Source organism: Triturus cristatus, chromosome 7, assembly GCF_964204655.1.
Source record: "Triturus cristatus chromosome 7, aTriCri1.1, whole genome shotgun sequence".
In the NCBI taxonomy this organism is placed as follows: domain Eukaryota; kingdom Metazoa; phylum Chordata; class Amphibia; order Caudata; family Salamandridae; genus Triturus; species Triturus cristatus.
In genome coordinates, this window is record NC_140590.1 from 663950459 (window position 1) to 663975371 (window position 24913).

The window sequence follows — 24913 nt, forward strand, 5'->3', positions numbered from 1 at the left end:
ACTATGCTATGTTACATCCTCTGAGGAGTTCACCAAGAAAGACATGGAGCAGCTCAGACAAATGAATGCTATGAAACCATTCATACCATTTGCTGTCATGGGTCCACCATAGAGTTTAAACAATCAGCCAAGCTCTGTGAGTTCATCCAGAAGCAGATGACCGACCCCTTTTCAGCTTTAAGCTCAAGTCTATTGCCACCTAGCTAAAATTATATAGGACGGCTGTGCTCTTTTTAATTTGGCATGAGGAGAGCTGTAAACCTAGATAGATTCATCATATTTTTTAATGCGTTTTTTAAAACAAACTATTTTTATTGTTTTTTTCTATTTATCAGAAATACACGTTTCCTTTTATATTGGCAAGATACTCTTCATTTAGTTTTGTTACACAGTATTACAAGGCATCCTGTTTTGTAACACATTAAGCAAGATATTTTGTCTTATTTTACTTTTTTCTACAAATTGGATTTGACTGGGGTAAAAGTGGTTGAGTGATTCCCTATTCAGAGTTTACATTTCCAGACTTTACCTTTATTCGATCTTATAATAGCATTATTCTGAATCATAATATGTTTCATTACATTTCCTCAAATTTTTTGACATGTGTGGGCTGCCCCTGCTTTTTTTCGTTTCTTTCTTTTGCAACATTGAGCAATCCATATCTAAAATCGGTTCATCATAGGCTGGTCCTAACTCTTTTCAAAGCCTAGCAGTATTTTGTCCAGCTACTGCCAGGCAAGTATTACAACAAAATGTTATGTATTAGTGTTCAGCCAGTCGTTAGTAACTTTGGGGCATCCCACTGTGTGTGAAAGAATGTTTGTTTCAGCCACATCTCCTTAATGAAATATTCAACTGTATATAACCTGTAACCATGCTCTGGAATGGCAGATGTTTTGCGGTATGTTCTATGCAGCAGTTTAATTTGGACCACGTTAAACACTTCTTCATTGCTACTTTCCTTGGTGTGATCCTACTCTCCTCCCAACTAGGCTCCTCTCTGTTCTCTTCATCTAAATGGCAATGGCCTCTTTTCCATTTTTGCTTTACCTCTGTCACCTCATCCGGGAAATTGCTCATCAGTTTTTTGTAGATCATTGATTTATTTATGGCTTTTTTTTTCAATAACCTAATTTTCTAGTATGGAAATCTCTTTAATTTTTGCTTTATGTTTTCCCTAATTTTGTATTATTAATATACAATGATTTCCTATGTTTGTGTTTCTGGCCTGCAATAGTGACTTCAAAGTTTTGCCTCACTGGCCTCAATCCCATTAACATAACAGTAATCTGGGCTTTACTTCGACCTTCAGAAAGCCTGTGTCTTTGAAAGGTCCTCCAGAGGGCAATCTTCTCTATACTTAAGGGCCCTCCTTCTGAAAAAGTCTACTTCGCCACAGCCATTTTGTTTAAAGCAGCAGAGGCAATTGAGTTGCTCTACTATCTCTGAAGCTCAAGTGCAACATTTTTACAGAAGGCCTTCAGCGGCTTAGGGGCCTCTTCTGCCTTTCAACAAAGTTCTACTAGAACTGGTGCTGGATTCCTAGAAGAAATCCTTTTTGGGCCAGGCAGTTCGCAAGCAGATATCTCAGTGCCAAAGGCTCATGCCTTCTGATCCAAAATTCTTATTGACCCATTCTTTTCCTGAGAACTTTGTGGTTCAAGCATCCTCAGATAAAAATTATGTTTTGCCATTTTTAGGTCAAGCCTGGGCAGCGCATGCGCTGCTCTGCGAGGTATGCTGTGTTCAGGTAGGGACTTGAAGCTCCGTCCACTCTCTGCCCATATTTTTCATTGGCTTGTGTCAACTATAAGAATGTGACAATTATCACAAAGCTCCTAATTCCGATCGTAGTCTCCATTTGGCTATGACAGAAATATGTTTATGCTTTTGTCTAGAAGGCACATACATACATGAGATATTTTAGATCAAAAAGAGATAAAGAGGCAACTGGGTAATGTCCTACTTGCATTATTCAAAAAGCAAACAAACGCGGAAAAGAGAGAGGAAAAAAGCTATTGCTTGTACTATGCATAATTATACTGTTTAAAGTGAGAAACAGGATAAACCTAAACAAATGTGTTATATAATCTGGCTTCCAAGAAACATCTGTCATGCAAGATCATTTTATGGCTTCTTATGTTCCAGTAAACGAGGTGTACCATCCAATTGTGTGTAGGCCTAGGGCCAAGTTTTAATGGGGGCCATCAAAGGGCAAGGATGGGGGGGAGGATTGCTGGGATTGTACTAAACAGAAGGTCTAGGAGCGAATGGATACATTGAGTCATTCTTTTTGTACTTCACAACACCACACATGCTTTGCAATATTAAAGGTTAGACCTGCTGAAGATGGTGGGCAGGAACTTACTGTCACTGGGCAAAACTGGGCACTGTTGAAGCCAATGACAGATTCATCAATGGTGCCTTGTGTTTCCTTGCAGGTAAAGTCAGGGAGACTGCTTATATGTGATGTAGAGATGAAGGGAAACAGTATATTTAATTTCTTTCTCGCTTTCATCTCATCTTTGGATTTCTTCAGTGCCCCCCAAATAAATGAATAGATTTGGTTGCGTGTGGAGGTGGTGCATCAAATTCCTTGTATCGATTGAAACACGTTACACTGCACCAATATCTTTCCACTAATTGGAGTTAATCAGTCACCTCAACCCACTATGATCACTGCTCCTTTAATGGCTAAATAGAAAGTGAACTATCAAATGACCTCTTACCTGGAAATGAATCTATGCTGTCAAATGGTAAGGTGTAGATCATCTCCTGCTCATGCTGCCGCGATAACTTGCCACTAGGTATGTGATATTTCACTACAGAGGTAATGTCTTCAGCATTGCAAACATCTGTCACGTGCATTCTGTTGAAGAAATTAAATGTGTCTCATAAAAGATGGCTAAGATGATTCTGAATACTGCAAAGTCTGCAGAACTTGTTAAAAGACTTCATCCAGCCAACATACGCCAATTGTATTATCTGCTTTATTTGCACCACCTTAACATGCTAGTGAATATGCAATCATTCAATTTTGTGATTCATGCGTTTTAAAGTGCCTCCTGATGCCAACCTTAAACCATACATCATTTTGCTGCAATAAAGAGACTGCAGCTTCCCACACTGGTCCAGGATTCTGGTGAGGGCCTGAATGTTTACTTTGCTGAACATGGACTAAAATAAATGTCAAAGATAGAGAAAAACACCCACAATGACTGACTCCACTCACAAGATATAACCAAAGTAATGGTATTCTGCTGCCTACCTTGTATTCCAGGATTATAGTAAAATGATGATAGCTAACTGTTTGCAGTAATCATATGGCTTTTCATTCAACCCTGCCCTCTTCAACATCTACATGGTCTCACCGGCCAATGTAATCTGTGCTTGCGAGATCAAGATCCTCCTACGCCAATGAATTGCAGCTCATACTGGCCCTCTTGGACAAATTCCCAAAACAAGGAACAAATTCCTCACTTGTCTGTCCGAAGTGGCTCCATGGATGAATTGAAACTGTCTCAAGCAGAACTTAAACAAGACAGAAGTTGTGATCTTCGGAAAGGATGTTTCACCATGAGGTTCGATCTAGTGGCCGGCAGACATTATGACCCACTCCTACCCCCTGCTCACATGACATAAACCTTTGGAACATCATTGTTAAGCTAGACATGTATGTCTAGGTGGTAAACGCTGTCACCACATCCTGTTACACACTCTGAGATCTAATAGTGGCTACAGAACAACACTAGAAAGACCAGCACCCAAGCACTAATCACCAGCAGACTAGACTATGGAAACTCCCTTTAGGCCGAAATCACTAAACATCTCATGAAAAGTCTGCAAACGCAGCACCAGACTCATCCTCCCACGCAAAATCCACCATACCTCATGGAGCTGAGTTGACTCCCAATATACAAGTGCGCTCAGTTCAAGCTTCTTACCCACACATTCAAAGCACATCACCAGACAGGCTCAGCTTACTTGACCAGCTGCATACATTTCCACCTACCATCAAGGCACTTCCCCTTTGTATTGCTTCTAGCAGCATACATCCCTTGTTTTCACAGAACAGAACTGGAGATTGAGCATTCTCTTGTATGACCTCCAAAGCAAGAACTGATCTGCCACATCACATCAGAGCCTCCTCCTCTCTTCTTGAATCTTATAAGAAGCTGAGACATGGTTCTTTGAATAATTCTTCTCCCCGCCCTGGGGCTAGCCTCACAAACCTGCTCAATACCTGGCTACCCTAATGCACTTTACAAATACACATAACATTAACTTTAGACAACGAGGATGAAAATTCAAAAATGTTCAAATACACAGCAGTCTAGCACTCTTAGTGTCCAATTATTGTAAATAGCCTTTTCTGTAGATCTGAATCTATAGTTAAAAGTGACAACGTGTATTCTATGCTGGCCATTTTTTGCCAAAGCTACATCTTATTTCAACATGTACATATATTGATTATTGATGAAAGCATTTCAGACTACAAGAGGGAACAGACATCGGATCTGAGTCAAAGAAGTTTCTTTAGTGAAGAGGTCTGCACATCACGTTTCTGCTTTTTTAGTTTTTTAGTGAGATTCACGCTATACAAATACCACATACACGCAAACAGTTATGAAGAACATTTATAAAAAGAGCACCATACCTCCAATCAGAATCTATGCAAGCAGGCATCGGCACAGTGAAGAAGCCATGCTTCTATTTGGATTCTGTTATTTTTGGTAAGCGGTGTAATTGCAGGTAATACCCCAGAGTGAATACATCAATGGGCCTAGCAATAGATATCAGTAATCTCCAACTGTGCATGCGTCTATGTGTCTCTTAAGAGTTACTTTATTCAGTCCATGCATGAATAGAAATTGTACTGTGTCTCATTGGCCATCCAGTGTACATTCATGTATGGCTTTGTAGAGGTTTTGAGTGGCCGGACACAGAGGATACATCAGTAGGCGTAGTAGCTGGCATCAATGGCCGTACACGTTGCGTTCATGAATGAACCTAGTATGGGCCTCAGTTTACCCATACAGTGCAGGCCTCAATAGGCCTAGTAAGATGTGTCACTGGTTGCACACACTTCATGTATAAATGGGCGTAGTCCACAGAGCACATCAATGCGCCTAGCAACGAGTATCAGTTGCTCCAGAGTATTTGCTTCAACTGGCCTACTGAGGATCATCAATGGATGTGTAAAGGAAATAGCATAAGAAGTAAACAGCAATAAGTAAGCATAAAGTAGGCAAAACACAAAGACAAGAGCATCAGTAAATGTCACGTGTTCTGACTTTGTGATGTCTACAATGCTGAGGCATTTCATTGGATGCTTCTATAGGGGACAAGCACCTGTTTTCAACAAAATTGTAATTTCTCTGAAAATAACGTGTGTAATCTAACAAAACTGAAACATCTTTGAAAACAGTTGCATGGTCCCATTCTGCATCGTCTGCCTGTTCCTCACTCGGATGAGTCTTGGCTCAGCAGAACACACATCCAGTAATCAAGCACACCCTGAGAGCAAACCTTATCCTCCCATTTCAGCCCAGGTGCCTATCTCTGTGATGCACCTCCCTTGGGTCATGGAGACAAGCCAAATCTCTTTGTGGGCACTTACTAGTTGGTGGGCTGCAGCTGCCCTAACACAGAGTAATGGGGACACCGCTTGAAGTAAACACAAGGAGATGATGGACGGAGCACTGAAACTTTTCAGACACTCACCCCCAGTCACAGATCTGGGTTGAATCCATCATCATTCTTTAGCTCACTTTGCCACCTCAGTTCAGACCCAGCTATATGCAAATCTGTCTTGACCCTGTGCCTCATGGGAACAGTCCAGCCCGAACTGTCAAGTCAGGTCTTCCCTGAACCGGAAACAAGCATCCTGGGACCGGTTTATTGGTAACACCTTTATCAGCCAGGCTAGCTTGAATCCAGTGGCAGACGTGGGTGCCGCGCTCTCCATGCCACTGGAGTCAAGCTATCCTGGCTGATGAGGGCTGAAAGCCCGAAACCAGTCCTAGGATGCTTGTTGCCAGTCTATGGAGGACCTGGCCTGGCAGTTTGGGCTAGGCTGTTTTGCATATGGCTGGATCCAAACTGGACTGGCATGGTGAGCAAAAAAATGATGGATTTAGGCCCAGATCTCTGTTCTAGGGTGAATGTATGACATTGTTCTGCATTCTGCCCATCAATTGTTCTTTTTGCATTTGTCACCCCGAGTGGGAACGGTATGCCCAGAAGTGGGTCCCGTGCTCTCCACGTCACTGGAGTCAAGCTATCTTGGCTGATGAGGGATGAAAACCCGAAACCGGTCCTAGGATGCTTGTTTTCAGTGTAGGGAGGACCTGGCCTGGCAGTTTGGGCTAGACTGTTCCCATTGGGCGAATGGTCAAGACCAATGTTCCCTCTAATTTTTAGGTCTCGCCTGACCCAGCGCATGCGCTGGTCTGGCGAGACTTTTTGAGAGGGCTCCAAAAAGTGCTACCAGGCCAGCCTAGAGCTACAGTGCATGTGTGTGTGCGCGCGCACCGCGCTTGACCGTGATTACTTTCACATTTGCGGCCGCATTGATGTTTGATCGCTTGTTTTTCCTATTTGTGTTTTTTTTTGCCTGGAAAGAGGGGAAATTGGTGTTTTTCCTAGAGCTCTAGCACTCCCTGCCATTCAAATAGAAAAAGGTGATGGTTTACTTTCCCCCAGGAAAGGTCAGGATTTACTTGACTTTGCTAACTATGCACACCCACTGCTCAAAACTTTGAGGCACTCGACATGCAAACACCCCCCAATCCGCACTGCACACATAACTGGAGTAAAGCCTGTCCAACCGATTTTAACTTTATTAAAAACTAAGCTTGCCAAAGAACGCATGGCTCACTGCTCCCTCCGTACACATCCAGGCATTGTGTTATGCTCCTCGGTGTGGTTTGTGTGATTGGCACATGCGCTGTGAAAACACTCCAAGGCGCTTCCAAAACTCCACTTCATGAAAGTGGCATGGGGGACGTAGACCAGTAATTTCACATTTGTAGGACTTCTCCAGTCCTACTGTTAAACAAAAAAAATCCCCTGTCAAGCATGTTTGCCAAGGCAGTGGGCACTGCCCATCGTCCTGCCTCCTACTCACGGGGTTCAGAAGCCAAAATGTGGAGCCGGCCCAAAAAGTACACACCAGACTGACTACTCTCCCTGTTTATTCAGGAGACTTACGTTTCTTTTCTTTTTTTTACGGACGAACAACGTTTTGATATGTGAACCCGTCTCCCTCCTAAAGTGTCCCTAAAGCCAAGGCAAGGGGATGGCAAAAGGCAGTGCTCTCTCGATTTTCCCCAAAAACAAGAACCCCTGGTGTTAGCTAATAGAGTTACCTATTTATCGGCACGTTTCAGAAATATTTTGTTGTAGAAATAATATTAACCTGTTTTCTGAGGAGGATGTTTTAGCTTGAGAAAGTAAAAAATAAAATAAGTATCAACATTTTGCCTAACACGGGATTTCTATGTCCAATGCGGCAAGAGTTAACATATTTGCGAAACGTGAATACACACAGATAAATACATACTTAATAACACACAGAAAGCACAAACACTCACACATATTAAAACACGCATAGAAGCAAGTATAGAAGACACACAAAAAACATTCACGCCTGCGAACAGAAGCTACACAATTATACACAATGGGGCAGATTTAAGTTTTCTGGCGCATCCCTGCAAATCAGCAGGGATGCGCCAGGAAAGATGCGTGATGCAAGTTTACCCTTGCGCCACCACAGATGCGCCGCATTTACACAATGCAGCGCATCATGGCGCAAGGATAAACAGATGCGTGACGCATCTGATGGCGTAAGGGCGGCGCATTGCTGGAGTCGCGTCGCAAGCACGGCGCAACTCCAGCAATGAATAGGGGCTGCCCATACCTAACATGCTGCGTCATGCCTTACGCCTGCTTCAAGCAGGCGCAAGGTTTTGACGCAGCAGCGTCCAAAAAGTGACTGAGTGATATCTTGTAGATTTCACTGCGTCACTTTTCCGAGGCTTTTTCCGATGGAACGCCCACCCTGCATACATTAAACCTGACGCAGGTTTAATGTAGCGCAGGGCTTTACAATGTGACGCATCTCCCTAGATGCGTCACGTTGTAAATAAGGCATAACATGGTGCATGGTTTACGCCGCCGCTGCGTCACAAAAGTGACGCAACGGCGGCGTAAAAGTGGCGCAAGTCTAACATAAATCTGCCCCAATATATTTATATATACAATACACACAGTCATGCAAACACGTAACGTACAAGAAATCACACAAGCACGTATACGGACTCACGAGCATGCACAGGAGAACGCAGGCACACATAAACATCCGCAGAGCGGCAGTAGAACACAGGTAAGCACACACACATGCTATCTGATTTACAGTATGGGCATATATATTTTCCCTGTGTCTCGTCAGCACCAGGGCTCACGCCACCCAGGCCAGTGCCTCTCCCTGCCCAGTGCTCTCTGTGTGCACCAGGGCACGCACCACCCATGCACTTGCATTGTCTCTGTCCGGCGCTCTGGATGCACCAGGATGCACACCATCCGTAGTGTAGTGTCTCCCCTTGCCCAGCACTCTGGGTACACCAGGAAGCACACCACCCATGTAGTATCAGTAGTAAATTCCTGTACTTACTCACTACCATTCTTATGTGAGTTTAGAATGTATCTGTCTGTATCTTTTATGTTATTCGTGTACTCTGAAGTCCTTATGTAATGTAGCTGGTATTGTTGTATAGCACTCTGACACCTTCGGGTAAAGTTTGCGCTATAAAAAAACACATAATAAATAAACTCCCTGGGAGGCTACACCCCGTCCTCCTCCTCTCTGCTGTACACTGTATATTTATTGCTACCTATCTCCGTCACTCGTCTGCCTCCTTCTCATACCAAGCATCTACAATACAATAGTTCTCACATTTGCGAAAGATTGAGCTATTGGCATCGAAAATGACAATGCCTTTTATTTACGTGTTTTGGTTTTCAAAACAGATAAATAAAAGGCATCGTCATTTAAAATGCCAATAGCTTAAACTCTTGCAAATGCGAGACCTATTGCATTGCAAATGCTTGTTTTCCTCTGTGTGCGGCAGTGTAAGGCCTCTGTGCGCTGCAACCAAGACTATGTGCGCCATGAACCAGATCGCGCGTAGGGGTGCAGCGCCAAATATCACTCCAAACTTTTGCTTAAAAAAGTGAAAAGACGGTGCATTTCCACACATGCAACGCCACATGAATCGTCTTAAAGCAGGTTTTCAATTTAGATACACATGCCATGAGATGAATTGGTTACACAGGCAAGTACACTTCGGTTTCAGAAAAGCACAAGCTTCCAATGGTGGTACCGTAATACGATTTTACTAAAGATCCTCAACTGGAGCACTGTTCATAGGGTGGGGAAATGTTAGGAGCCTATAGAAGATCACATATATACACAATTACATAACATATTTACAATTTGATGTGAAAGTTACTGTTAGACCTGGCACCTTGGCGTGAGTCTCCCTTCCACTTTTTGTCGCTGTGCCTCATGTGTTTTGCTGGTGTTAGCTGCTCAGAGCACTGTGCCACTGCCAACCAGTGCCACAGTGCAAGTGCTCCCTATTTTAAATGTATATGTTGGTTGGATTCCATGATTGGCTTATTTGGTTTACTGTGAGACCCCAGTAAAGTGCACCAGGAGTGCCCAGGGCTTGTAAATACAAATGCTGCTGGTGGGCTTGCAGCACTGGTTGTGCCACCCACAGAAGCGGCCTGGTAAAATGTATCTAAGGTCTGCCATTGCAGAACCTGCGTGCAGTCTGGTACTGTCATGCTGACTGGGCAAGTGCACACACTTGCCAGTCCCTAAACCTTCCCTTAACTTCATATTAGTCACCCCTATGGTAGGCCCAAGGGCAGGGTGCATTGTAGCATAAGGTAGGACAAGCCCTGATGTGTGTGGCATGTCCTAATAGTGAATTACAGCCATTTTCGTTTTTCACTATTGTAAGGCAACCTGTTCTCCATAGGTCAGAATGGGCTGTTAGAATTGTTACATCCTATGATCCTAACAGACCCAGGGAACATGATAGAAATTCGAGTTTAGTATGCCTGAACTCAGAATAATAAAATACATCTTTTAGTAAAATTTATTTTAATATTCTGTGTTTGAAAATACCACTTTTAGAAAGTTGGTACTTGCTTGCCTGACCATTTCAGCCCACCTCTGCTAGGATGTGTATCTGCCTGTCTGGTTGTGTGAGTGACAGGGCTGGGGAAACCCAGAGGGGCAGGGCTAGGTAACCTGGTGGTGAATAGGAAGATTGGCAGTCAGATGGGTGGGAGGAGTACACCTGGGCTCTGAATAGGGTTGTGCTCTGCTACCACAATGCTGGCTCCACCTCCTGGGGAGCGGCTGATGTCTCTGCCCTGCGCCCTGAATAGAAAGGCAGACTCATGTCAACAGAGTGCTCAAGAACTGGTTTGGACTAGGCAAAGGCCCCTCAACCCCAGAGGAACAAAGGAATTAGGGGTATAAGTATTGGGACCGTGCTCCCAAGAAATTAGATCCTGCTGAAACAAGAAGAACCTCTGCCAGAGGAGAAGTAACTGGGAAAGCTGTAGGAGGAGTACTGTCCCTGACCTGGGGGATTGGCCTGCAGTGGTTGCCTTGCTGCTGAAGGAGAGGAGAAAGACTACTAAAGACTTTGCTTCAACTTGTGCTTTAAAAAGATCTCCAAGGGCTTGAACTGAGCTTGCCCCCTGAACGAAGTCCCAGGACCAGTGGACTTCACCCCCAGCTCCCCAGAGTCTTTTGGAAGTGCCTGCTGCTGTTGTTGGGCCTTCTGAGGGACTGCGTGTCGCAAGGAGCTGGAAGCGCGACGCAAGGAAGAGAAGCGTGCCGCCGTCGGAGCCGCTGTTGTCGCATCTCGCAAAGGGTGTCGCCGCTGCAGCATATCATCGAGCGGAAGCATCTCGCATCATTCCGGAAGTGTCTCGCAACGCCAAAGAAGCGTGTCGCCATCGCAGCCATCGTAGCTGTCCCATTGCACCGCATCGAGAGAAGAGTCTCGCATCGAGGAGGAAGTGTGTCGCCATCGCAGCCATCGTAGTTGTCGCATTGCACCGCAACCAGTAAAGTGCCTCCCATCCACGGAGAAGCGTGCCGCCGTCGGAGCCGCTGTCGTCGCATCTCACAGGAGCGGTGTCGCCGCTGCAGCATCGCATCGAGTGGAAGCGTCTCGCAACGTCGGAGAAGAGTGCCGCTGCCAAAGCCGCTGTCGTCGCATCTCGTCAAGGGTGACGCTGCTGTAGCTGATGCATCGAGTCGAGCCTTCTCGCAACATCGGAGAAGCGTAACGCATCTGGAAGATCCCGTCTTTATTTCTTTTGCACCAAGAACTTCAACGCATCTGCATCGCTGCAACACTTTCGTTGCCCTGTGTGTCGCATCTAAGGTACATTGACTTAAAGTGTCGCATTTAAGAACTTAAGAGAAACTAAGCAATCTTCTACCAACTAAGCAACCGTATTGTGTATTTTTAATCGTGTAATGGTCTTGTGATAACCCTATATAAAGAATCCTTATTTTTAATATAAATACCTGTGTGGTGTCTATTTGTAGTGTTGTCACTTGGTTACTGTATGTGTTCACAAATGCTTAACCTATAACGCTCTGAGATAAGCCTTGTCTGCTCGCGCCAAGCTACCTAGAGGGTGAGCAGGGGTTGTTTTAGTAGTGTAACCCCTTACCCTGACTCGAGGAAAGGTTCCCTGCTTGTCACAAGTACCTACCTGTGCCAACCAGAGAACCCGGATTCTAACAGTTACGGAGTAATGTCTTGATAGCCTGTCAGAGATAGTTTGTGAAATGTGTGACATACAGGAAAACATGGAGGGCCATCCGACGCACACGCCCACCGTGACGTCGGACTGCTGGGGGCCGTCTGACGCATGGAAGGGGTTAAATACTGTCTAATGCAAAGTAAATGTAGCCTCACTGTGATTATTGGACTCTGAATTCCCACACTTCTTGTTTAGTAAACAATACCTCTTTTCATTCTAGCACTTCTTTACATTTTATGTCTGAGCATACTTATCAGAATGTAATGTTACACTTTTTGTTTAAATATGCTTCACTCCTGTTATGCTTCATTCCCCACCTGCACCTTACATGTTGCTTCTCCCCACGTGAGTCCTCTGTGTTACTATCACCTAAAAAATGCTTTTATGAGACATTGTTCAATTTTCCAATCCAACTCGGATCGGTAAATAATCATAATTTAGAAAAAAAGCAAAGCCATTGGGAGACTTATTGGCTTTGCCAATGCTTGTTCTTTTCTTAACAGTGAACAGCTGCGGGGTTGATTGTGGGCCTTTGAGTTAGTATTCATGTTAATTGCAATGCACACGGGCGCTGCAATCAACTCTGCCAAGTACCACGCACCAGGCATTAGAAAAACACATTTTAATCTGGTGATCACCGTATTAAAATGCATTATCACACATTTTAGCGCCTGTCGTCCACCTGCGGGCGTGCCGCTGAGCCAGTAGAATTAAGCAAGTGGGGACCACGACCGCTGGTTACAGGAGCGCTGCATCGGAGAACTAGGACAGTTGTCTTTATTCTCCCCATGTGTACTGCAATATTCAATTCAGAACTCGGCTTGCGACACCACCACTAGGAGGGAAAAATGAAACATAACCAATCAAAAAAGATATGTTTAAATGCATACTGTGACTTTACAGTGTCACTGCTGGTGCCTTTAGTCAGTTGTGCCATTGAACGTCACTTACGTGGGCAGCCAGACCGGCATTTTAAAGTTATTTAGCAGCTGATTGAGCTCTCTGAGCTGCAGCCCGACTCGCTACTCGGCACTTCCTGACAAAAAGCAAAGCCTAGACCCGTGGTACTCAAAGTACGGCCCGCGCGCTGCCAGCGGCCCAGCAGGCTTTTATTGGCAGCCCGGGGCCAGAGGTGAGGCCTGATGATCTCTCATCCCACGGCTTCCCAAGAAGGAGCGCTTTACAACTTGCCTATGCCACTAACTCTGATGTGCTTCTGTGGTGTGTGTAGCGGTCTAGTTGTTAGCCGCTCCAATTGAGGGAGACCCCAACCCGGAACCTCACGTCTACTTTGTATCACCTTCTGGCCAGGCGTGGCCAGAAGGCTTTAAATAAAGGGACCAGAGTCGCTCGGGACTTCCAGTCCATACCAGTGATTCTAGTGTCAGTGTCAATCTTTACGACGTCCCCATTTACCCTTTGCCCTAGCCCATGAACCCCCCTCCCCTGGTCCAGGTCTTAACAATGGCGACGAGGGTGTAGGCTATCGGAACCCCTCACCTCGGCTGCAGATCGTTGCTGCCAATCAAGACTCCTGCTCCGACTGCCCGATGGTCCATGCTGCGTGAGGTCCGTATTGTCGGCGGAGAGGCGTGCGAGGTGTCACCCACTGGCATGTCGAGGTGAGCTCTGCTATCGCTCCCTGCACCGCGGCTATGAACTCGTCAGCGATGCTCCAGATCGCGGTGTCTGGACGCATACTGAGGCCTGCGCTCCTCTCGGAGGGGCGCACATGTGCAGCAGTGAGTTTTGCCTGCCTGGAGCGGAAGGCGCGCCCGTAGCAGTGGCAGCGCACGGGAACCCCCAACGGTGCTTGTCGGTCGGTCGAGTACTGGCAAAGCACACGCCCAAGAGCCACAAAAAAAAACCCACCACAATGAAACAAGCATTGGCAAACGAAAGTAAATAGAGTGACAGAGGGTCACCGGAGTGCCATCAAGCATTGGTATAGGAAAACACTGCCATGCCAATACGCACTGGCAAAAGGGCCACAAGAATGCACACCACAGCCCACAGGGGAGGACAACAATAAGCACCAAGCATGAGCAACGCCCAGCATATCAGAGAAACAAGAGGTGGCAGAGTGAGGTGCTGCAGGAAGACCAGAGTATTGTGAAAAAAAAGGGGACAGAAAAGGGGATACGTCACAACAAAGTCACAGAGAGTAGTATGCTCAGTCAAGCCAAAAAAGAGTTCCACGAAGCACATCCATGACAGACCAAGCAGGGGCAGCAGCGGCCCCACTGCAAGCAGCAGCGACAGCTCCAGCAACACCGGTGCATTCCCCAGGTGAGCGCACTGCCACCGTTCAGCGAACTAATTGATCCCGCCACTGCATCACCAAGGTGGAACGTGTGGGTTGGCCGGCTGGACAATTACTTCACCGCCACCAGAGAAACAGATGACGCCGTCGTTGTTGCTACACTTCGCAGGGTATGAGATATACAAGCTTTTCAAGCACCTACCGAACACGGGGGCCCCCAAAGATTATGACGCAGCAGTGAGGGCACTCAATGCCCATTTTGACCCGCAACTAAACCCGATTACGAACATTTTAAATTGCGGCAGGCCCGTCAAAGAGAAGGGGAGTCAATGGAAACGTTCCACACACGCTTGAGAGAGTTAGCCAGCATGTGCACGGAGGATGATCCAGTTAAGGAAGTGTGCGCGCAGCTCATCCAAGGGTGTCGAAACAAAACGCTGAGGACGCTCATCCTCCGACAACCCAGAATCTCGTTGGAAGACATGCTCGTCCTGGCATGGTCACATGACCTGTCCGAGGTCCGGTCCAAAGCCATGGAAGCGGCGCTCATGCCCACAGCGAGTTCAGCAGTGTCCATCAAGACAGAAAGGGTGGCTGCAGCATACACCCCAGGGCGTGGCAGCAGAGGGCGGTGGCCCACAAGGAGGCCGCGCCAGTCGCAGTGCGGATACTGCAGCAAAGAAGAGCACGCCCCGAACGAGTGCCCGGCCTGAGGGAAGACTTGCTCGAAGTGCGGGATTCCAAACCATTTCTCCAGCGTATGCCGAGGGGGCATGCGGAGCAGAGGGAGTGCCGGACGACGACCACAGTCGAAAGCAGTGAGACACCTCTCACTTGAAGAACCCGACACGGCACAAACGCTGAAGGTGGCCCCGCCGCACAGAGGATACCTCGAAGACCCGTCCACTGACGAGGAAGAGGAGTGCCTCCTCATATCATTCGCAAGTGACCTAAAACGGAGGCGACGTCCTCAACCGGCGTGTGCAATCGAGATCGCAGGATCCCCCGTAACGGCCCTAATTGACACCGGAGCCTCGGTCAATGTGATGGGGAGCCAACATTATAAGAGACTGAACCCAAGACCCCAGCTCACGCCGCCCAAGGTAAAAATCCTGACGTATGGAAGCCAGACGCCCCTGCGGCTAAAAGGGAAAATGACGGTGCAGGTGAAGTCAGAAAGTCATGAAGTAACAACTACGTTCCACGTGGTTGACAGAGAGGCAGACATCCTCGTGGGGAGTCACACCGCGGAAGACCTCAGCCTGGTGATGTTCGCAAATGCAGTAAGAGTACTTCAGACAGAAGACATCCTAGAACTGTTTCCACAGTTGTTCAAAGGGCTAGGGAGCATGAAACGACCTCCGGTGCGACTGCACATTGACACGTCGGTGAAACCCGTGACCCAAAGGCACAGACGCATCCTATTCCATCTACGGCCGCTGGTGGAGCAAGAGTTAATCAAACTTGAACAACAAGGGGTGATAGAGAATGTTACCGGACCCACCCCCTGGGTGTCACCCATGGTAATCACTGAGAAGCCGAAACAGCCCGGACAAATCAGGCTCTGTATAGACATGCGTATGCCTAACCAGGCTATACGACGGAGAGGCATTTGACACCAACCATAGACGACATCCTTGCGGATCTCAATGGGTCCCGGTGGTTTTCTAAATTAGACCTCAACGCAGGATACCACCAGTTGAGGTTGGCTGAGGAAAGCAGGTACATAACTACCTTCTCGACACACCTGGGACTCAGATGGTACAAAAGACTAAATTTCGGAATATTCTCGGCTGCCGAAATATTCCAAAACGCAGTCCGGGAAGTTTTGTCAGGGCTTCAAGGGGTATTAAATGTCAGTGATGACATCTTAATTCATTCAGCAACTTTGGAAGACCATCACCGGTGGCTCAGAGCCACGCTCCATCGCCTCGCGGAACACGGGGTGACTCTACACAAAGAGAAGTGCCACTTCTTCAAAAAGACTATCGAATTATTTGGGTATGTCTTCAGCCAAGAGGGTGTTAAAGTAGACCCCCGGAAGTCGCAAGCAAGTCAGCTAGCTCCAGCCCCCACAACAGCGTCAGAAGTTCGAAGCTTTCTAGGTATGGCAACATACTGTGGAAGGTTCATACCCAACCTTGCAACGGTCGCAGAATCATTGCGAAACCTAACCAAGAAAGACAGTGTGTGGAAATGAGGCCCAGAAGAACAGGAAGCCTTCAGCAAGGTAAAATCCACATTACTAGAAAAGACGACTATGGCATATTTTGACACAAAGCGGCCAAATGAACTAATCGTGGACGCCAGCCCCGTAGGCCTTGGAGAGCTGCTATCCTTAGAAACGAATCCAGGAACATTAGTCCCCCTAGCATTCGCCAGTAAATTCCTGACGGCAACGGAGACAAGATACTCCCAAACTGAACGAGAAGCACTGGCCATCAAGTGGGCCTGCAACCATTTTCACCTATAGCTGAGCGGACATCCGTTCGGCGTGATAACGGACTACCAGCCTTTTGTCCCACTATTCAGAGGAACGGCACCCCACCCACCACCGCGGATTGAGCGGTGGGCGATCCAACTCCAGCATTACCAATTTGTTCTGGTATACAGGCCTGGTGCCAAAAATCCAGCGGATTTCTTGTCACGCCACCCAGCCGCTACCCCGGAAAAGACTCATGGACAAAAGCAACTGACGGAGGAGTTTGTCAGCATGATCACCCAGTGGGCATGCCCAAAGGCCCTAACTCTGTCAGAGATTGAATCACATACCCAGTCCGACAAGGTTCTGAAGAAGGTGCTGGAAGCAATACAAAAGGGTTCGTGGGCTGGGTTTCTCCAGGACGTCAGTGGATGGATCGAAACGGACCGAGCTCGCCTCGGGAAGGTGTGGCGAGTCCATGAGGAGCTGGGCGCTGCAGCTAGCGGGGTGGTGTTAAGAGGCTCACGCATTGTCATGCCCCTAACCCACCAGGACCAAGTTACTGCCCTAGCCCATGAGGGTCATCAAGGCACCAGATGGATGAAAGCCAGGTTGAGGGAGAAGATCTAGTTCCCAAATCTGGAAGAAGCCATAGAAGAGTTCGTACGCAGGTGCCGGGCTTGTCAGCTGACAGGGTGCTCGGAAGCTCCAGCTCCGGCGATCACAGAGGAACCGGCTCCGTCACCCTGGTCATGGATCGGTCTCGACTTCGGAAGTTTCCCCGATGGGCGAGTGACAGCCGTTCTGATAGATGGGTACACGAAATATCCAGTGGTGGAAGTACTACCGTCAACCGTGTTCGACCACCTACTACCAATGCTGGACAAGACGTTCGCACTCTTCGGACTACCGCATGTGGTCAAAACAGACAATGGACCCCCATTCCAAGGGCACGAGTTCAGGGCTTTTCTGGCGCACCTAGGCATCAAACATCACTGTATCACGCCGCAGTGACCGCAAGCAAACGGAGAGGCTGAGAGGTTCATGCGGACGCTGAACAAAGTATTACGGATATCTGTGGCTGAGCAGTGCGACCCGGAAGTCGCGCTTCAAAGATTCCTGCGGGAATATCGGAGCACTCCACACTGCACCACTCAAAGGTCTCCGTGGTTGGTCACTGATGTTAGCTGGGCAACGGCGGGACAACATCCCGTAGCAGATAACTGGGAGCCTGAACCTTATGATCCTGCGGGCACACAGGCAAGGAGACTGGCCAACAATGAAAGAGCGAGCAGGAGGAGGCGATCAAAGGTTCGGCCGATGACACCGGGCTGTGTCATTCTTGTGAGAAATCGTTGTAGCGGAGGGAAATTCCACACACCTTATGAACCAGGACTGTGGCTAGTCAAGGGCGTAAAGGGCACGGCAGTAACAGCCGAAAGAGATGGGGAAGTCATCACTCGAAACATCTCGTGGTTCAAGAGGGTGCCTGACTCAAGAGTAGAGAGACCAATGGTCGAGGAACTCCCCTGCAGGGACCATGATCAGCTAGGCAGAAGCCATAGCGCGACAAGCAGCGCGAGCATGAGTGTAGTGGGTCAGGAGAGTCCCAGGGATCTTAGAGCAGAGGGAAGGTCACCCGTAGAAGAACCCGCAAACCCAAGAGATGACAACCAACGACATCGGTATAATCTGAGACCCCATCTGAAGCCCAATCCAAGGCTCACTGGCTATGTGTGTTAAATTCACGTTGTTTATTTAGACTGATTTGGGATGGGATGTAGCCATCTAGTTGTTAGCCGCTCCGATTGAGGGAGACCCCAACCCGGAACATCACGTCTACTTTGTATCACCTTCTGGCCAGGCGTGGCCAGAAGGCTTTAAATAAAGTGACCGGAGTTGCACTGGACTTCCGGTCCATACCAGTGATTCTAGTGTCAGTGTCAATCTTTACGACGTCCCCATTTACCCTTTGCCCTAGTCCATGAACCCTCCCCCCCCGGTCCAGGGCTTAACAGTGTGTATTAACTCAGTACCTGAAGCCGCATGTAAAAGCCTGTACCCCCGCCACTGCTTCCCATCTGTCATGTGGCATGTTGTTCCTTCAGTGATCGTCAGTAGACTATGTGAATTTTCCGGGGTGGCACCTTCCCGATTGCTGTTATCCAGCAAAAGGCGCCACTCCCATGTGACTGACAGAGACCTTTCCTTTTGGTAGATTATTCCGGAATGATTATGAATGCTGCCGAAAGTCAAAGTATCATGAGCGCCAGCATGATGACCACCACTAATACTGTACGTACAGTACTTTTCTATCTTCTACGCCCGAAGGCAGACTGGAGTCACTAGCGCATATTAAGTCGGTCGGCTCCACACTGGGACTATTCAAGGTAGGATTACAAGGCATTAAAAAACCGTACCAGCTATAAACATTTGTTTATGTCCACATAAAGCGAGTATTACATAACTGTTTCCGTTATTTTACGTTATCAGTCAGGGATCAAGTGCAGCTCTTAAGCATGTTTAAAGTGCTTTATTCATTATACCTTGCGTTTGTAGTATGTTTCAATGAGGGAGAATATACTGTCTTTTTGAGTTCATTTTTTATAATTTTCTACCGGCTGGTATAAGTAAAATGCGAGTTTCTGGTTGCTCAAATTGGTGTTATTTATGATATTTATATGTTTGTCTGGTCTTCATTGCTTGATTTGCTCACAAGAAAGTGTCACTAATAGTCGCAGAATGTCACTCATGAGTAGAGTGAAAAAATTAAAATGTCACACATAAGCAATCTGAAACCCTGGCAGCTATGTGCAATTAACATGAATACTAACTTATAGGGTCAAAATCAGCCCCGCAGCTGTGCACAATTAAGAAAAGAAAAGCGGGGTATCAAACACAGCGTGTGCTTTAGCACACGCTCTGTTTGAGACTCTGCTTTTCTTTTCTTAACAGTGCACAGCTGCGGGGCTGATTGTGGGCCTTTAAGTTAGTATTCGTGTTAATTGCAGCGCACACGGACGCTGCAATTAACATGAATACTAACTCAATGGGTCACAATCAGCCCCATAGCTGTGCACAATTAAGAAAAGAAAAGCAGAGTCTCAAATACAGAGTGTGCTAAAGCACACGTTGTGTTTGAGACGCTGTTTTTCTTTTCATAACAGTGCATAGCTGCGGGGCTGATTGTTGGCAGTGAATTAGTATTCATGTTAATTGCAGCGTCCGTGTGCACTGCAATTAACATGAAAATGGCCGTGTGCGCTAAATACAGCACACTGCGCGCTAGGGGTGACTTCAATGTGCGCGCGCGCACGCGGCTTATTGGGAACAGTGGTCAAGACTGATTTGCATATGGCTGGGTCCAAACTGGAATGGCATGGTGAGTAAAAAAACGATGGATTTAGGCCCAGATCTCTGTACTGGAGTGAATGTTTGACATTGTTCTGCATTCTGTCCATCAATTGTTCTTTTTGCATTTGACACCGCTTGAAGCTCCTGCTGCCCCAGTGCAGTAAGCACACACTTCAGGTCCATGGAATGTCGTGCCTGGACGGGGATGAGGAAGTCCTGGCTACCAGTAGACACACTGAGCTACTAATAAAGTGATGAAGCATGATTCATGCAAAATAATCCTGCTTGATCAAATCTGCTCATATTTGTGTTATTAACAAAACAAATGACTAATGGTGTGAAAAGTATTAACATGGGTGATTTTTTAGAAGATTGCCTGAAAATGTGCAAGGCAAAGCACAACACTTGAAGTAATAAATGTAGCATTAGACATGCAGGAATAAAATAAAGTATTCTTGTTTTATGTGGACTAAAACATGAGAGAGACCTAAAAAATGTAGCATTATAAAAGCTTTCATGTAGAAATATGAAATAATAATAACAAGAATGCTCATGGAAAATGTTTCGTGAAATGCTTATTCTTTTCTTTATAACATGAGAGAGACATAATTATTATTATTAATAAATCTAATTAGATTATGCTTATGAGTTGATTCAGAATAATGAATCTTATGCCATAACGAATTCCTTATGTATTTTCTTTATATTTCCTTTATAATGGAGTGTGTTTTATTCCTTAGGAAAACTGTTAGTTTGCAGTTTATGGTTTTCGTATGAAGGCTTCAAAACTTTGCTGAGAATGTATTTTGTCCTTCCCTTGTTCTGAAATGCTGTTTTGTTTGTTTAGTTGTGCACAAAATATTCTTTTGAAATTTCCTCTCTGTGCTAAATATTTATCCTTCTACGAATGACTTTGCCGACAAATGTTGCAAGCAGATGTGGAGTGTGCACGAGGACGTGCATAAAGTTGCAAGATTCTTTTCCTGCTTCCGAGGAAGGATGACATCTTTCGTTTTAGCAACGGACTGTTTAAAGGAACTTGGACAAACTGGATGGAGTTAATGATCACCTAATTTTGAAAGCCAATAAGATCGCAAAGAATTTGTAAATTTAACTTTAGGGGCTGCACATTTGACATTTGGGGTATAATTAGTACTGAAAGAAAGAATTTGGTAATAGCTGGTTCTTTCAGAAGAGAGGACCTTGCTGTTATACTCTCTATACTACTCTGGCTGGCTATTTTTGCAATTCCTGAAACAGACTGTCCTGAGAACTTTGCAGTTCATCGGCTGATGATGTTGTCCCAGCTATACCCATTCGGCCGAAGGGTTAGCTATTTTCTGATGCTGTGCATTAGTAATTCTTTTTTTTTAAATTTTTTTTATTGAATAGAGCAGGGCAACGACATAACATCCATATACAATATACAATTTTATGTTGACATAGCAATACAATTGCAAAAAACACAATTATTGAAACCTCTAAAAAGCCTTAAGTGACCTTCCCTTCTATGTTCCTTCCTTCCTTCCTTCCTTCAAACTACTAAAAATAATACTCAAAGATCTCAACCATATTTAAGAAGGGACCTGATATGCTAAACAACTGCAATAAGGTACTATAGGGAAAGATACAATATCTGCAAGAATGTGCAGCAATTGCAAAAAAAGAAAGTGCTAGTGCTTCTCAAGTATAATCATTTTAGATAAAAGTGCTAGTGCATCTATTTACAGAAACTACTATATTTTACAACAAGATATGATTCAATTTCCTGTGTTTTGCCCTAAAATACAGCGGCAATATATATAGAATCTATTAATAATGTGCAAAAATCGCAGGAAAACTAAACAAAAGGGTTAATATATCATAAATATAATCTCAAAAAAAGTGCTAGTGCTCTCAAGTATAGTCCATAAAAAAAGGTGCTAGTGCATCTATTTACAGAAACTACTGTAATTTATAACAAGATATGATTCAATTTCCTATATTTTACCCTAAAATAAAACTGCAATCTAAATAGAAAAAAAAAAAGTGCTAGTGTTCTTAATTGTAAAAGCTACTACAATTTCAACAACCCAACGAAAAACATTGTTCAATTCCCTTTAGCTTTTTCCAAATCTCTAAAATACTTCCAGTTTTTTTCAAATTTCTTAATGGCCCCCACCCGGCTTGCATATGCTTTTTCAAAATTACAAGTTCTTCTCATTTTCCTCCACCATTTCAAATGCGAGGGAGCATCAGTAGACTTCCAGTTCTGTAGGATTAAGGAGCGGGCCACCGTACAAGAGATAAATACAAAAGTCTCTTCGGCCCTGCTGAATATTGTTCTATTTTTAGAAATGCCGAACAAAGCCAATTCGGCCTCGGGCTGCAAATTCTTGCCCAATGCCTTTCCTAAATCAGCAAAAATTGCATTCCAGAATAGTTCTAGTTTCGGGCAGGAAAAAAAAATATGATACCAGCCACCCTGACCATTAGCAAGACATCTAAAACATTTATTTTCAACTTCCGGGGCTCTTTTCCCCAGGGCCTCCGGAGTCAGATAGGCTAGCCATCGTGATAAAAAGGCCATCCTTTTAAAGTTAGCCGCTCGCAATGCTTTATTACCTAGATGACAAATCATTTCCCAATCCTTGCATAAAAGACTGCATTGTGTCACATGGTCTATTTTTCTTAGGTGGCTTTCGACCAACGACATTTGTTTCTGTCGATGTAGCAGCCTATACCAATTCCCTACGCCCTTTATTTTGACCCCATATAGGGCTACCGCTAGATCAGATGGGGAATTGAAAAGGCCATGCATTTTCCTTATAAAATATACAATTTGTATATATTCAAAAAACAAAGGTCTGTTCGGGCTGTTTGCCCTAGTCATCACCTCCTGCCACGAAATCATTCTATTCAGAATAAAAAAATGTCTTCATTCTTTTAACCCACACTTTTCCCACTTAATTAGATGATTTTTATTCAATTGGAGACCGAGATCAAGGCATTCCCTCAAACTCAAAAATTGCATGCCGGAAGAGTCTGTTTTTTTTAAAAAAAACTGGAGTCTCAAAGAATATTCCCTTAAGGTCTTATATCGGGGTTTTTTGGGACATTTGGAAGTTTTTAGAAACACTTGTAAGTTGAAACCAATTTCCTGTAGCATTCTATCCAAAAAAAAACTATCTCCCTTAAGTGTCGAACCCATTAGTCCCGCCACTATGTCCAGAAAGGCGGCCTCATAGTATATTTTCACATCTGGTAGGGCTAAGCCTCCCTGAGCAGTACATAGTTGTACTATTGGCAATTTAACCCTAGAAAATTTTCTCCCCATATAAAACTCCTAAACATCATCTCAATTTCTTTAAAAAAGGAGAACTTGACTTTTATAGGAACATTACTAAATAGAAATATGAGCAACGGTAGTATCGACATTTTGATTAGGGATACCCTGCCCACAATTGAGAGGGGTAATAAGAGCCATTGATCAAGAAGTTTCTTGATTTTGTCTTTCATTCTGATGTAATTTAGTTCATACAACTGATGGTATTGAGAATTGATGTAGATTCCTAAATACCTAATCGGATCTTTATTGGCTACTTGTATCCTCAAGCCAGATGGAAGACAATTTACATCGATATTTAATGCAAGTATTTCTGTTTTATTAGAATTTATTTTGTAGCCACCAATTTGCTCAAATTCTCTAAATTCTCTCAACACTCTCTCTATATTTTCTTTGTTAGGCATCAAATATAAAATAATGTCGTCGGCAAACAATTTTATTTTGGACATTCGGGGGACCGGGGATTGAATAGCAGCATTGTTTCTTATCTTAATTACTAAAGGTACAATAAAAAAGGTAGAAAGCAACGGCAAAAGAGGACATCCTGCCTAGTCCCTCTATTTATTTTTATTGAGCCAGCTGTTTTCATATTAATAAAAACCTGGGCCGAGGCACCGTGATATATGTTACGTATCATATCAACAATCTGGGCGGGGAATCCGAATTGTCCTAAAGTAAAAAACACGGTTTTCCAATTAACTAAATCAAAAGCTTTTTCGGCATCTACCATAACAATACATGCCGGGGTTGAGTTGATATTAAAATAATCTAAAGCTTGTATTAAAAACTCGGTGTTTTCTGCCATGAATCTACCGGCTATGAATCCGGTCTGCTCACTATTAATCACTTCTTGGGCCGCAAAAGTATAACGCTTGGCCCATATTTTCATTAAGATTTTATAGTCGGAGTTTAAAAGACTTATGGGCCGATAGGAATTGATATCTTCGGGATTTTTGTCTTTCTTTACGAATGACACAATTATCGCCTCTTTAAATGTTACCGGTATATGCCCTCCCTCTTTGATGTAATTGAATAATCGTTTCAAAGGGGTCAACAATTCTTTTAAAAATAATTTATAAAATTCGATGGGAAATCCATCTTGCCCACATGCTTTCCCCCCAGCTGTTTCTTTACCGAGGTTGATATTTCTACTGTTTCAATTTTTAATTCTAATTGGCAAATCCGACTCTCAGAAAGTTTAGGGATTGCCACGTTGGAAAAATAGTGAGAAATCATATCGTCGCCTGTTAAATACTCCATTGAGTAAATACTGTGATAATGTTCGACAAAAATCTGTGAGATCCTTTCCCTATCAACTTCATTTCGGCCATACTGAGGGTCTTGTATCTTTAAAATGAAAGCTGACTCCTGTTTTTTCCTTGTTGTATTTGCCAGCATTTTACCTAGCAACTGGTTTTCTTCGTAAACTTTTTGCTGGTACATTTTAGAACTACAAATCTCTTCTAAGACGAAAAAATCATTCAAGGCGGTTTTTGCCTGTTCAAACTCATTAGGACATTTCCGGTCCCGGAGAACATATTCTTTTTCAACTGCAGCATGGAGTTGAGTTATTTTAAGCGATCTTGCTCTTGCCTGGGCCGCTGTGTAGGCGATAATCTGACCACGGGCAGCTGCTTTAAACCCACCCCAAACCGAAAACACATCAGCGGTGTTTTCATTTATC

The 24913-nt window shown here is 44.9% G+C and overlaps 1 protein-coding gene across 5 annotated transcripts in view; it reads right to left on the minus strand.

The window, feature by feature from the left end:
* Positions 1-24913, minus strand: part of LOC146810317 (ATP-binding cassette sub-family A member 10-like) — a 1555322-nt gene that overhangs the window by 689498 nt on the left and 840911 nt on the right. For all 5 annotated transcript variants that reach the window (XM_085617313.1, XM_085617310.1, XM_085617311.1 and 2 more), the window contains one exon: positions 2730-2869. In XM_085617313.1, the coding sequence (XP_085473439.1) occupies positions 2730-2869 (140 nt within the window). The remainder of the gene's footprint in view (positions 1-2729; positions 2870-24913) is intronic.